Here is a 13,012-nt window from a genome sequence, read left to right on the forward strand (position 1 = left end):
AGGGAACACACATGCAATTCCCAGGCTCCTTGGGATACCCAGGAGGTTTGTTACAAAACCTGATGTTTTGCAACAGCCACGTTTTACCAGGCAGAAAGGAGGTCGTTTTTGTAACCTTTGCCATTACAAAAACAAAAGCACAGGAATGTTTTTGCTGCTTTTGCCATGCAACCTTGCAAAAAAACCCAAACAAATTGTTAAACAAACAAAGCCCACCTCTGCAACAGCAGGAGACATATTTCGCATCACCAACCTCCTGTCCACCAGGAAGCTCTGAGAAATCTCGAAACGCAACCAGTAAATTAATTTTTCAAAGGATCAGTTGCTCCAGGCAGAGTTTTTGAGCACACAAGTGCTGCCCCACCAAAACCAGTTAGGATGCATATACGTTCGCAGTTGTTTGCTGGGAGGAAACTTGCCTGTTACAGCCGCAGCGAGATCCTAAGGGATATTTTCCTAAGGGATACTTTCCTAAGGACTGCCCCACATCATCACCACCACCCCGACACCCGCTGCTCGCTCAGCAGGACACAGCAGAGAGGTTTGTGGCATCGAGTCAGCACTACAATATGAGATTTTAATTGTTAGCAATAAACCTTGAAGCCTCAGATGGGATTAAGAAGAGCTTTTTCTCCACATGCTTATTAAAGTCTAATGGAGACCAGCTTCGCCTCTTTTCTCTCTCCCTGCCCCCTTCCCACCTTGTATATTTGTAGCGTGGCAACATGTATTTTTACAGTCCTTTATTATGCAAGGCTTTTTTTGGCAAGGGTAAGAGAAAATGCAAACAAAACTTCAATTAACAGCTCATTTTTACACAATATATTCCTCAGTAATGACTTGCTATCAGTGCAGATTGAATTAATGGGAAAGGGCAAACAAAGCAGGTGGCTGCTGCTGCGGGGTGGGATGTCAGGATCCCTGGGAAGGGAATGGCGAGAGCTCCTCGAAGGGCTGGTGGGATGTAGCAGCAATCCATCACCCCTCCAATGAAGGGCCACACAATGCCAGTGCCGCCTAATTACATTACATTAAAACACAACTTCCTTTAGACCCGCAATTAGCCACGCGGACACGCACAAGTCCCCAGCAGATGGATGGAGAAGCAGCACTGCTGGGGCACAGCCCCTTCTCCCTGCATCCCCCCCCCAGCATCGCAGCCCCACGGGCGCCGGCGCAGCCTCCGGGGACCCAGCCTGCAGCCAGCTCATTCCCAAGCACATAGTTTCTGCTCTTTTTTTTTTTTTTTTTTTTTTTCCTATCCGCGTCTTACACGTCCCATAATTACCAAAATAGCACCAAAGCCCAAGAGAGACGCTAACTCCTCTGCTCATCCGCAGGAGCCGCGGCAGAACCAGGGGAGCCTCTAACACCTTCCTGAAGCACAGCGCAATAAATCCACAGGAGAGGCCTTTCATTCTCTTCATCTAGTGCAATTAATTTGTTAATTCATTACAGAAACGAGGCGTAATAAGGGACAAGGCACTTCCTGATTACCACCACTGAGAAGCTAACCAACTTCCCTTCCTCGGGAAGCTCAGGACTGTCCCACGGGGCACCACTGAATTTTGAGCTGGGGAACGGGCTGGTTCCCCTCTAATCGGCCCCACGGGCAGGGCTCATCCTAGGCTTTCACGGGTAACTCGTTTGGGTGCTGGACCCCAACTAAGAAAACCTAAAGCCCAGAAATCAAGCCCTGAAACCAGCCCTCGTAGTATTTATTTATATGTATGGTACGTACCGCACCTATAAAGCCTTGACAGGCCTTAAAAAACACATATGAAATGGAAACCAACAGCAAGATGCCTTCCCAAGCCTGCAAATAGCCTGAAACTCGAAGAGGAGACTCATCCAGTCAGTTTTTCAGTCTACATTAGCTCTGAAGCCCGCGGACAACAGATTAAAGTCACATCACTTTCACCACCTCGCTGATGATTACGGCATGATGTGGGGAGACAGGAAAACACACCAGGAAGATTTTCGCACCCTGAGCGTAGCGTGCCCTGATGCACCCACCCGGGACCAGCACAGCCCGAGGACACAGACACATCGCCCCACGGCATCGAGTGGGCGCAAAAGCAGAGACACCCCCGGGGTCCGAACGCCGGCAGAGGAGCCTCAGCCAGCTTGAGCAGAAAGGAACAAACAAGCCGTTTCTTCCCCAATTCCCCAGCCGCGTGTCCCTCTCGGCAGGTCGTCAGCCTATTAATAAGGCACGATGTTCCACTGGATTAAAAGCAAATGCTTGTTTTACACCACTCACCGGCAGTCACCCACAGCACCTACCAGCCGGGAAGCGACGTGCCGGCCGGCACCGTGCGGAGCCGTTTGCACCGAAGGGTGGCCACCGAGCATCGCAAGGCGGCAACTTACCCATCCGCCTGCAATCGCTGGCATCGAGGGGACCGTCCTCCCCGGGGACATACGCACGCAAGAGGCACAAAACTGACTCTTTACAGCTCATCTTCAAAGCAGACAGCGTGTCAAGTCAGTCTGGGTGAGTCAGAGTTTACCCTGAGAGCAAGTTGGCATTGTGCTGCAGTTATAGATCTGTGCATATATATTTTCTGTGATCTACATGAAAGCAGCCTTCCTCTCCCTGACATTCACCACCCAACCAATTGCAACCTCACTTGCTGCTTCTCTGTCATTTTAATGGCAGGTTTACTTTTCACAGTGGAGGCATTAATTTGGGGTTATGCTATTAGTGAATTCAATGGCACATTTTAAGATCAAAGAACAGCTGAGGAACCATCCAGAGCACTTGACGTGCCCATGGATAAACGGGGCCTCATCCAGGCGTTCAGAGTAAGAGCATGGATGCTATGGGAGCGAGCCTTACAGGCGATGCCATCTCAGGGCAGCCAGCTCTTTGCCATGAACCAGCACCGCGGTCACAAGAATGGGAGGCAGAGGACTCCCGACTCCTTCCCTGAGCCTGGATACAGGCAGGGCGCAGAGCATCGCTGCAGCAAGGAAGGGAGCTTGAAGTTTCACAAGCTTCACCATAGGGTTTTAGAGCTGAGGAGGCTCCCACCAACAGAGACCACCCGACCCGAGGCATGGGTGCAACTCCGGGGCACTCCGAGCACCCACGTGTCCCCCCCGGGTCCACACTCAGCTGTAAGCACGGGGTCAGCACCCACTCCCTGCTCTCCCCCAGGAGCTCGCTGCCTGCTTTCTGCTTATTCCAGGACGAAAACTTAGCGTAACAAAAAGAGTGCTCAAATTCAATCAGCAAAAAGGTCAGACGCTGTCCAGGATCCAGCAGAAACCCCCGAGAGACTCTTCTGGCAGGTATGGGGGAGATCTGGTATTCCAGCGTGCTCTTCCTTTTGGAAAATTTATCCTCTTTTACAATTCTGAGCCAAGCCCCAAACAGTAATTGAAATTCAATCAACAAAGGCTGAGCCACAGAGCAGAGAAAAGCCCCATGTCACATTACCAGCCTTATCAGTCGGTAATACCCGCTTGAGGTAACCAGCGGGGAAAGAGGTGCTTTTTGCAGGCACAGGTACATAACGGAGAAGGGAATGGTGGAGAAACGTGTATCCAGTGCAAGAGCTCATTGAACGAAGAATTAAACCAGATTGTCTCAGTCTCTGCTTTTTTACAGTGGGATTTTTTCACCTCCTCGCTCCCCGTGCAACCCTGCTGTCAGCCCACAGAGCCACACTGCTGCAAGCACCATCAAACCGCTCCAGATTTCAGCTAGAGATCCAGATTTCATTTGCCATCAGCAAAGTTAGTGATTGCCCCCATAAACCTAATGAGGGTGGGAGGGGAATTTAACCCTGACTTAGATTCAAAGCATCTCTGCTCTTTAGCTCTAGTTTGGGGGCTTCAAATGTAATGGTTTTTTGAAATGCTTAATGCATAATATGAGAGAGAATTATAATTAAGAGCAGTTGACAAATTGCACTCTGGAAGTAAATAACCCTTTACCTCCATTAATAAAACAAAGTGCTTTTCTAAAAATTAGTATAATTACAACTTTGTGGGGGTTTTGCAAATAATTTCACCCTATCTAGCAACAACTGGATTTCAATCACTAAAACCACTGCACGTAGGCAAGGAAGGGGTGAACGGGAGCCAGGCAAGCTCTCCACAGACCATATGGACAAACAGATTTTAAATAAACCTTTCGGGGTTTCTGGGTGCCAGCCTCAAGAAGTGGGACTGTAACAAGAGACTTTCACAGGATCCCATGGTTGGGCTTTCTGGTCAGCACCAGGGATCACGTTGGAAATCCTGCCCTTGCCATCTGCCTGGGACAGGACACGGCAGCCGGTCCCAGGCATCAGTCCCGCACGGATCCATAACCCGAGCTGGCCTTGGGGAAGAGCTGGCTTGGTTTTATTTGGTAAGTTCATAAAACTGATGCCCAGGTACTCCTATTTATTTAGAGCTAGAAGGGGAAAGGACCTTTCCCAATAGAAGGCTTTGCTACATTCCCTGATGAGGCTCCCAAAAAAGGTTTCTCTTCCTCAGTCATCAGAGCTGGATCCTTCCTTCCTTCCAGAGCCAGTGGAAGAGGGCCAGAATGCCACAAAACAAAACAAACAGAATGGCTGCTATTTATTTTCCCCTAAGCAAAGGAACTCGGAGCAAACCGGGAACGCACGAGTCAAGCCGCGGCTCACGCAAGCCCATGTCAACCGGGTCCCTCTGGTCCATCCTCACCCCGCTGCGAGGCAAAGGCTTATCTCCTGCAGCCCCTGCACAAGCGAAATACCGATTCGGACCGGACTCGGTGCAACGTCTATCTGCCGAGGGGTATGAAAGCACCGCGATGGCAGCAGGGCTGTCTGGCTCCTGAGGGGCTGCATCGCTCCCGCTTTGAGGGGGACGAAGCCCCTCGCCCCAGGCGGCACGAGCACAGCGCAGACAGACTGCAATCGCGCACTCGCGTGTCTGCCCGTTCCCACTTTCTGCATCCAGGCATCCCCACGCCAGCTCGGCTCTCGCCAGGAACGCAATGCCGAGACGCGGGAAGGCTTTGCAGGCGGCGGGAGCCAGCAGGCAGGGCTGCCAGGAGCACAGACCAGCAAAGACTGAACACGGTCTGCATGTAAAAAGGGTAGAGTCACTTTGCATGCCCCAGACCACCAAAACCACCTCACTGGAACCCCTTTATTTGATCATTTTCCCAAGATTATGTGGCCCAAGACACACAGCTGCCAGGCTGAGCTCGGCAAGATGCCATCCCCGCCACCGCACCTGGGTCCCTGGGCTGCTCTGGACAGTGTTTCAGTCCCACGCTCAAAAATTTAATAAGCCAGAAAATACACATGCCCCTCACACAGGCATGTCCCTTGGTTAATGCTCGAATCAAAAAAGCCTCTACCTGCTACGGCAATGAGGATGTGCAGCTAATTAACTTTCTAGGAGTCACATATGAACAGGAAAAAGCACATTAAGAATAGGAACTTGTGATGGGCATGTCTCGGAGGAATTAGCAAATTGCATAAGAGGGAACCTTTATTCCGATTATAAATTAACAGCAGCGACAAGACCTAGCACATTTTTACTGCCTCATGAAATAATTAACCCATCAAATCCAGCTCCATGCAAATCAGAAGGGAGAGCAGTATTAAAAGCTTTCCATCTTTGCCGGGTGGAAGCACATACACTGCCGGCGCCAAGCTGAGAGGATCACCAACATCCTCAAACTGCACCCACAGTGCTCACACGGTTACCCCGGTACACCAAGCACGTGCTAGGAATCACTACGCAGTGGCCCCCCAAAAAAGATGCTTCCCATGGTCTAATCCAGCTGTGGTTTAGCCCTGAGAAAGAAATTGCAATTTTAAATAACATGCAACTACGCCTGGAGTGGGTGTGATGGTCTTTCCTCCCCCTCCTGCAGCTTCACCATCCACGCACTATTCTCAGCTTTCCCCCGATACGTGACTTGCACAGATTTAGAAAGCAAAATATACATCCTCGAGGCACATTCTGAGCCAAACAACAGACACTATCATTATTAAATGGGAGATATCTGTTTATCAAGTTCTCAAATCCCTCCCAAGGGTGCTCGTCAAAAATAGCCTTAAATTCACTGTGCCAAATGCCCAGTCCCAGACTATATTCCAAAAAAGCTTGCAAGCCTCAATTTGCAAAAATAGAAAAGGGCAGGAGCACAACGCAATTATGTTTTGAGAGGGTTAATGGGATCCAGCCTCCTACTACGAACATCCACACACACGCACCCACTCTACTCTCATCCAGCCCACGCAAAGATCCTCAGCCTGCTCATGAAAACCATTATGCAGCTGCAAACCACAGCCCAAAATATGTCAGAACAGGTATGAAACACAAGCCCTGGACCCCCACGAAGGGGTTTCAGCTACGCTGGTCCTTCCTGCAGCACGAGGGACCAGCACTGGCACCCACAGAGCACGCACCAACCCAGGCGAAAGGCTTTTAAAAGGCACTTTAGTTACTATTTGTTTTAAATCCAAGGAATGGTCCACCCGTCACATGCGGCTTTATTGATTTACTCTGTACTCAGAAAAAAAGACAACAAACCCTGTATCTAGCTGACAAGAAAAAAAAAAAATTTTAAAAAATCCAATTGAGATGGTCTTTCCAGGACAGAATTACAGCCCTGGCTCCCCATCCTCCTGTCCCCGATCATCTTTTACACGAGAAGTATTGGCAGGCTCCTAGTTATAACTGAGTAATGGCCCATCAGCTCTCCCCCTAGATTATATATTAACTCCTGGTTCTCCCGCAACATCTGCCCTCCTCTCCCTCCGCCTTGAACGCCGATCAGCTCTCCCAGGGGAGACCCCGGGGCTGCCCCACACCCCCACATGCCACAGCACCCATCCGGGTCCTGGACCGAGCTCAGCTCCGGCTGCAGACCTGCACCCACCGCAATGGGAGCGAGAGAGCTGCTTTCTGTATGCAGACAGATGTTTCTGAGCAAAATGAAGCCTCAAGGTAGAGGAGATGAAGCTGATTAAGCCTCATTATCCTATTTAGCGTAACGATCGCAGAGCCGAGAGGACATCGTGCAGCCGGGGAGCGGAAAGAATAAGGTGGTTAATAGAAGCACGTATCCACGTGGGAAGGCAGGTACAGCCGAGCTGACGTGCAACCTGCGAGGGGTTTATTATCTCCCACGACGGCCAGCTTGTTTTCTCCTCTTCCCTGCCCATGCCACCTTCCCAAACCCACCAGCATCACGTCTGTGAATTCCCGCTTGCTCAGAGGAGCATTGAAAGGCATAATCTGGAAAAGGCAGGAGCGAGGGAGTCCCTGGAAGCCACAGCTTCAACACGGGTGCTCCGCTGCGCCCGGACCCAGCATTCCGCCCAAAGCCCACCCTCGTGGGCACGGGAACACTCGTGGGAACTCCCAACAGCCTGCTGCACTGCCGGGAGAGGTCTTGGGGATGCACCAGCTCGAAGACAAAGGCAACACACATGTATGGGAAAATCCAGGCGCAAAAGCAGCCAGGGACTGTCTGAAAACCGGAGTCAGGCTGGATGCATCCTCTGGACTCTTGTGGGATTCCTCTGCAAAGAGGGAGGCCAGAGCAAGAAACCCATCATGGAAACCCAATAAAATATCACACTCCAAAAAAAACGCAGCCAAGTCAGCAGAGCTGCAAGACAGATTTGAAGGATGAGAATAATAATACTTAATTCCAGCATTCTTACGTGTTACAGTAGACCCAAAATAGCTACTCAGTGATCAGGGACCTACTGCGCTGAGCAGTGTTTTTAAGTGAACTCTCCCTCAAAGGCTTTGTGTCTTGGCATTAAAGACCCTCAGCCCCAACCCTTTTTAGTAAAGGCAATAGCATCTCATACACACGCACCCCCCATCACCTGCCCCTCTCCATCCAGAAGCCTCCTCAAATACCAGTTGAAAGCCACATTCTTGTTTAAAAAGTAACTGTAAGGTTAAACTAGAGCAAAGGAAGGAGAGAAACCTGTTGCAGCATCACTGGGGCCAGGGAGGGAAGAGACAGACAGGACGTTCCTTAGTGGTTTAAGATATTCCAGAAACAATAGCAACGTCCTGCTGCAGAACCAGCTCTGCCACTACCTCCCCAGCCACCGAACCCTGCACAGCCGGTAAAGACACACTCACGCAAGGAGACAGTTGCCAAAATAGCGGAGAGCCCCCTTTTAAAAACTCCTGAGGTCTGTTTCTGCAATGGACTCGCTCTCCAACCGTGCCTAAATGTCCCATTGCAGTTTGCTGTCCTCCACCAGCCGAGCCGAGTGCTCCCAGACCAGCATCTCCTCCTCCATAAACTCAGCTAAAGGATGAACAAACACGTTAAAGGCTTCACACAGGGAAACGGCGAAAGATAAAGATGTAATAGATTAGATCTGTCTTTTGTAAGGAATTTAATGACTACAGCTGTTCGGCATCATTAACCAGTTTGTCTTGGAGATTTAACCCTCCCGCCGGCCCCAGCTCTGCCGTTGAGCAAACACTCGGGTACCACTGGAGCTACCCAGCTCCTGCTGGGGCTGCAGCGGGAGCAAAGCCTTGCTCCCTCCCCGCATGGGGTGATAAGGAGTCATTAAAAGCTTTTACTACCTGTTGCTATCCAGCAAACCAATTACGGAGGAGTGCCAGGCAGAGAGAGAGCTCTCTGTGCAAAGAGCAGCCTGCTAAAAACTGATCCCTCGTCCTGCCCTCCCAGGGACAGCGAGCCCCACGGTCTCACCAGCATCCCTTCTCCATCCAACTTAAGGGGAGGAGGGGGGAACCAACCTGAGATTTTAACTGATTTAGAAAGAAGCAAGACTTGTTGGAAGTGAAGTGCAATGGCTTAATCCTTGTCTGAGCAGCACTGGCTCCTGAGAGAGAAGTGTGGGCTCCAAGCGAAGGGAGATGCATCTTGAGCCAAATTCCCTTGTCGGCACAGCCCCAAGGATGGCTCAGGACTGGCCGGGCACTTGCTGATTTTTCATTTCAACACATTCAGCTTTAACCTCTACCCGCGCTCCTTCCATAGCACCCCTCGTAAATTCACCAAGTTTCTGGGTACCCTGTCCTCTTCCTAAAGCATCCCAAAAGTCCCATCCCCTGCCCATTGCAGGGTCTCTGACCAGCCCCAGGACCCATCACTGCTGCCTCTGGGCAGGGAACACAGGGGCCCCATGTCTACCGCCAGCTCTCCTGACCCTGCCTGAGTTATCCAGGGGAACGACAAGTGGCATTTTGCATTTGCACAAACTCTAACAAGGTGGGTCCTGCCGCTATCCGGCTGGAGGAGACACCCCAACGCAGGGACACCCGCTTTTGCACGAAGCAAAACACACGGGCAGCAGCATCAGCCACAGGGTGTAAACCCTCTTCGAGCTCAGCGATAGCACACACCAGCTACCAGAAGTCCCGTGGGACAAGCGTGCAGCGGCACACGCTCTCCCGCACGGTGCAAACAGCTGTGTCGAGCCAGAGGCAGCAACAGCTCCTCTCCCATCAGTATTTAAAGTGGATTAAAAGCAAGATATAATTGCATATTTTTTTTATATATATATATAGCGCTGCTCCCTACAAGACCATCGCCACCACGCACAGCGGCTGCCCTTGTCACCACTCCATCCTGCTCTTTGCAACACAAGAATTTCACTTCCCCAACACTCTTCCCCCTCCACACGCTCCCATTTCAAAACGCAGCAGAGGCGAATGCCGGCCATCAGGAAGAAGCGGGTTTTGTGGTGCAACTGTTTATCTATCCTGTTGGGAAATATCAGCTTCAGACAGCTGATCAAATACATCCCAGGCCCCATCCAGCACACTGTAACAAGGGAGATCACTGCGATGGCCAACAAAGGCAAGAGACCTCAGGTTACTGGGAGCAGAAGAAAAAAGCAGGGTTTGAAGGCAACCAGCTTCCAAGGGCTCCAGCTGCTCGACAGCAGCCCCCGGCCCCCCCGCTGCATCCTGCAAAGGGTTTTGGAATCCTGAGAAGAGCCAGGACACAGGCAGAGTGCGCGGAGAGGTCCAGGCTTTCAGCCATCCGACACTGCTGTCGTTTCATTTATTTGTTCTTTACTCTAATGCATCCATTTGCACTGGAAGTGACACACCGTAATATCAAGCAGTTTTCTTCATAGCTGAGGATGTGTGTGACTGTATGTGTTACCAGAGGCTCAAAAAGCAAGGGAGCGGGGAAAGCTGATGCTACAGGCTCCCCTGGACACCAGGAGAACCAGCTGTACCACTCTTCAAACAGAAAGCCTCACACTCCTCACTTATAACCACAGCTAATCCCCCCTTCTACTAAAATAAACAAGAAATTTAAAAAGCTCTTCGGAAGTTTTTGAAAATATCTTTACTAAGCCATTCTTGTGTTTTCAGTTGCAAAAATCCAACAGCTTCTGATTTATTTTTTTTTTTGATACTACTCTTCAACAGTAGGATGGTTCATTCAATTTTGAAATGCTTAGAGGGTTGGCAGCTCTGCAAATTAAACCCCTGGGCTGAAACAGAAGGTCACACCTGAACTGTTTGCAAAGTGTTGCCAGTGAAAAGAACAAAAGCAGAACCATGAAAGGAAAAAAAAAAAAACAAAAGGAAGAAAAAAAAAAAAGCACACAGACAGCCTAAAGCTGCATTCAGCACTGGCAGAGCAACACGGCGTCTCTGAGAAAATACAGTTTCATTAAATCTGTGATAGAAACCAATCTATACCCGGCTCCGGTCACGACAGAGCCGAAGGAAGAGCAGAAGCCCCCAGCCCAGGATCACCTACTTACCAGCACCGGGATGAGCAGGTCAGCAAAGTACACGAAAGCTGCTCCCAGAGCAAAGCCTACGGCCACCGGGAAGAAAGCGAAGGCTCCAAAGCTGCCGGACTCCTCGGCCATGTCGATAGCCGGGGCCAGGAGGGACCAGTAGGAAGCAGCCAGCATGACCTGGGAGACAGAAGGGGAGCAGTGAGAACCACGTAGGCACCGACGCCGCGAGGATCTGGCACCGGCTATGGCATGGCAGCGCTGCCCACCCTCCAGCCAAGGAAATCCCTGTGCCTGCCCCCCCACGAGCTCCATGGCCATTGCAACCCAGCAGAGCCATCAAAACCCGCTTCCCAATGGAACAAGTCACTGAAGGATGAAGTGAGGTTTTCCCCCCATTTTCACCAAAAGTGTTTTTCTTGGCTCAAAAGTCCAAGGCAGCAAGTGAACGACAGGAGCTCATCAGGGTGATTTTCTGTGGGATTAGCACAGCCAGGACAACCCATCAAATGGGAATGGCAGCAGAGCGGGAGCAGGAAAACTGCCCTCCCCTCGGGTGTTTTGCAGGGACAGGAGTGGGTCCGTGACTCTGCCAGCCACCATGCCAAAGCCAGGGGGAACAAAATCCTTCCTGCACCCAGCTCTGGGCTTCTCTGTCACAGAGCAGGCAAGGGAGGAAGGAAACACAGCCTTGATCTCATGCAGAAAAAGAATAAATATCGGATAACGCCTGGAGCCAAGGAGCCATCTCCAAGCTAGCTGAGGGCACACCACGGCTTTGCTATGCTGATTTAAGCCTGCTGCGGTTTAGCTGCCAAGGTCCCCACCTCGCTACCCCAGACCAAGGCAATCACAGCACAAGGACTTTGCAACTCCTCTGCTGCTGCACGGACCAACACTTGGGCTGCTCCTGCCCAGCATCTGAGCCAGAGGGCCCAGGCTGGGACGAGAACAAGGCACAGACCAGTGCTGTCAAAGTCCCACCGCAGTGTTTGACCGACAGAGTTTGCATCAGGAAGATAAAACTTTCCAGTAAGCAAAGTGCTTTTTTCCTTGCTTGCTGCTTAGCAGGCAGGGAGAAGGAACAGCAACCCAAAAGACCACAGAAAAACAGAATTTGGGACTTGTGGGGATCTCCAACCCAGCCCTGCTCAGGGTGTTACCCTGTGTAGAGAACAGAAAGCCAAGCAAGGCACCAGTTTCACAAGCTTATGCTACAGAACATAACATCACCGTGCATTTTATCATCTTATCTCTTCCTCTCCTCTGCTGCCTGACATACTGGGCTGGCTTAATTAAAAAGTCATCAGCCCAGCACAGTGAACACCCAGCAGCAGCCTTGGCCCCAGTTTCTCCCCCTGCAGGCGTTCAGCTCCGCAGAAGCTCAGCTGTGACCAGCTCCGGGGACCGGTCCCATCACTCACCAGGAGGAAGCAAGGAGACAAGCACAGATGGGCTTAAAAAAAAAAAAAAAAAAAAAAAAAAAAAAAAAAAAAAATCACATTGAGATCTGTGTTACACTTTGGGAAACGGTCTGTACCAGCAAGGGCTGAGAAGCGGTGGCACCCATTGCCATGGGTGGACAAGGCGATGCTCCGAGCTCTCTCCCAGCCCTGCCTGTGAGCAGGGAAGCACATCAAAGGGCAACTTTCAACATAAAAAGGGGTGCAGGATGAGGATCCAGCGGGAATGAGCAAAGCGAGCCCGGAGACAGCAGCAGGAGGGATGCTGTGAGGAAAGGTGATCCCACCTCTCTGTCCAGCAACCCCCCCCCCAGCACCCCACCAAGTCCCACTTGCAGGATGCTCAGAGGAGATGCTGCTCAGCTTGCTCTCACGGCACAAGTGTTCACCCATGGAAGAGAAGTGCCTAACAAACTATTACATTTTAAATCACTTTTAGCAAAGGAATGAGATGCCTATTGCTGTAGACACCAGTCCCTGAGGGATTGTGTAAATCTCAGCTCACTATGAGTAAGAAGAAAGCAGGCTGTCATGTCAGGCTTAACCACGGCTGTCAAACTTCATATTTCAAATGCCACCTCCTTTAAAAAACAACCACACACCCCAACATGGAAACACAAGCAACAGGGAAAGGCTTTGCAGAATTATATTGTCATCTTACGTTAAGATATCATTTCCCCATGGAAAACAGAGGCCTGACACTGCTCAGCCTCCAGAACCCATCACCACCGAAGTCAGCAACGGAGCTCCCACCAGCCTCGCTGTACATGGGCTCCGGGGGAAGATGACAGAGCTTTAAGCCATCCCAGCCGCACCAGCTGAAGGAGCAAACTGCAC

The 13,012-nt window shown here is 50.8% G+C and overlaps 1 protein-coding gene across 4 annotated transcripts in view; it reads right to left on the bottom strand.

The window, feature by feature from the left end:
* Window positions 1–13,012, bottom strand: part of SLC39A11 (solute carrier family 39 member 11) — a 97,648-nt gene that overhangs the window by 77,181 nt on the left and 7,455 nt on the right. For all 4 annotated transcript variants that reach the window (XM_030015012.2, XM_030015011.2, XM_030015013.2 and 1 more), the window contains exon 4: window positions 10,734–10,892. In XM_030015012.2, the coding sequence (XP_029870872.1) occupies window positions 10,734–10,892 (159 nt within the window). The remainder of the gene's footprint in view (window positions 1–10,733; window positions 10,893–13,012) is intronic.

This window comes from Aquila chrysaetos, chromosome 5 (assembly GCF_900496995.4).
Source record: "Aquila chrysaetos chrysaetos chromosome 5, bAquChr1.4, whole genome shotgun sequence".
Lineage (NCBI taxonomy): Eukaryota > Metazoa > Chordata > Aves > Accipitriformes > Accipitridae > Aquila > Aquila chrysaetos.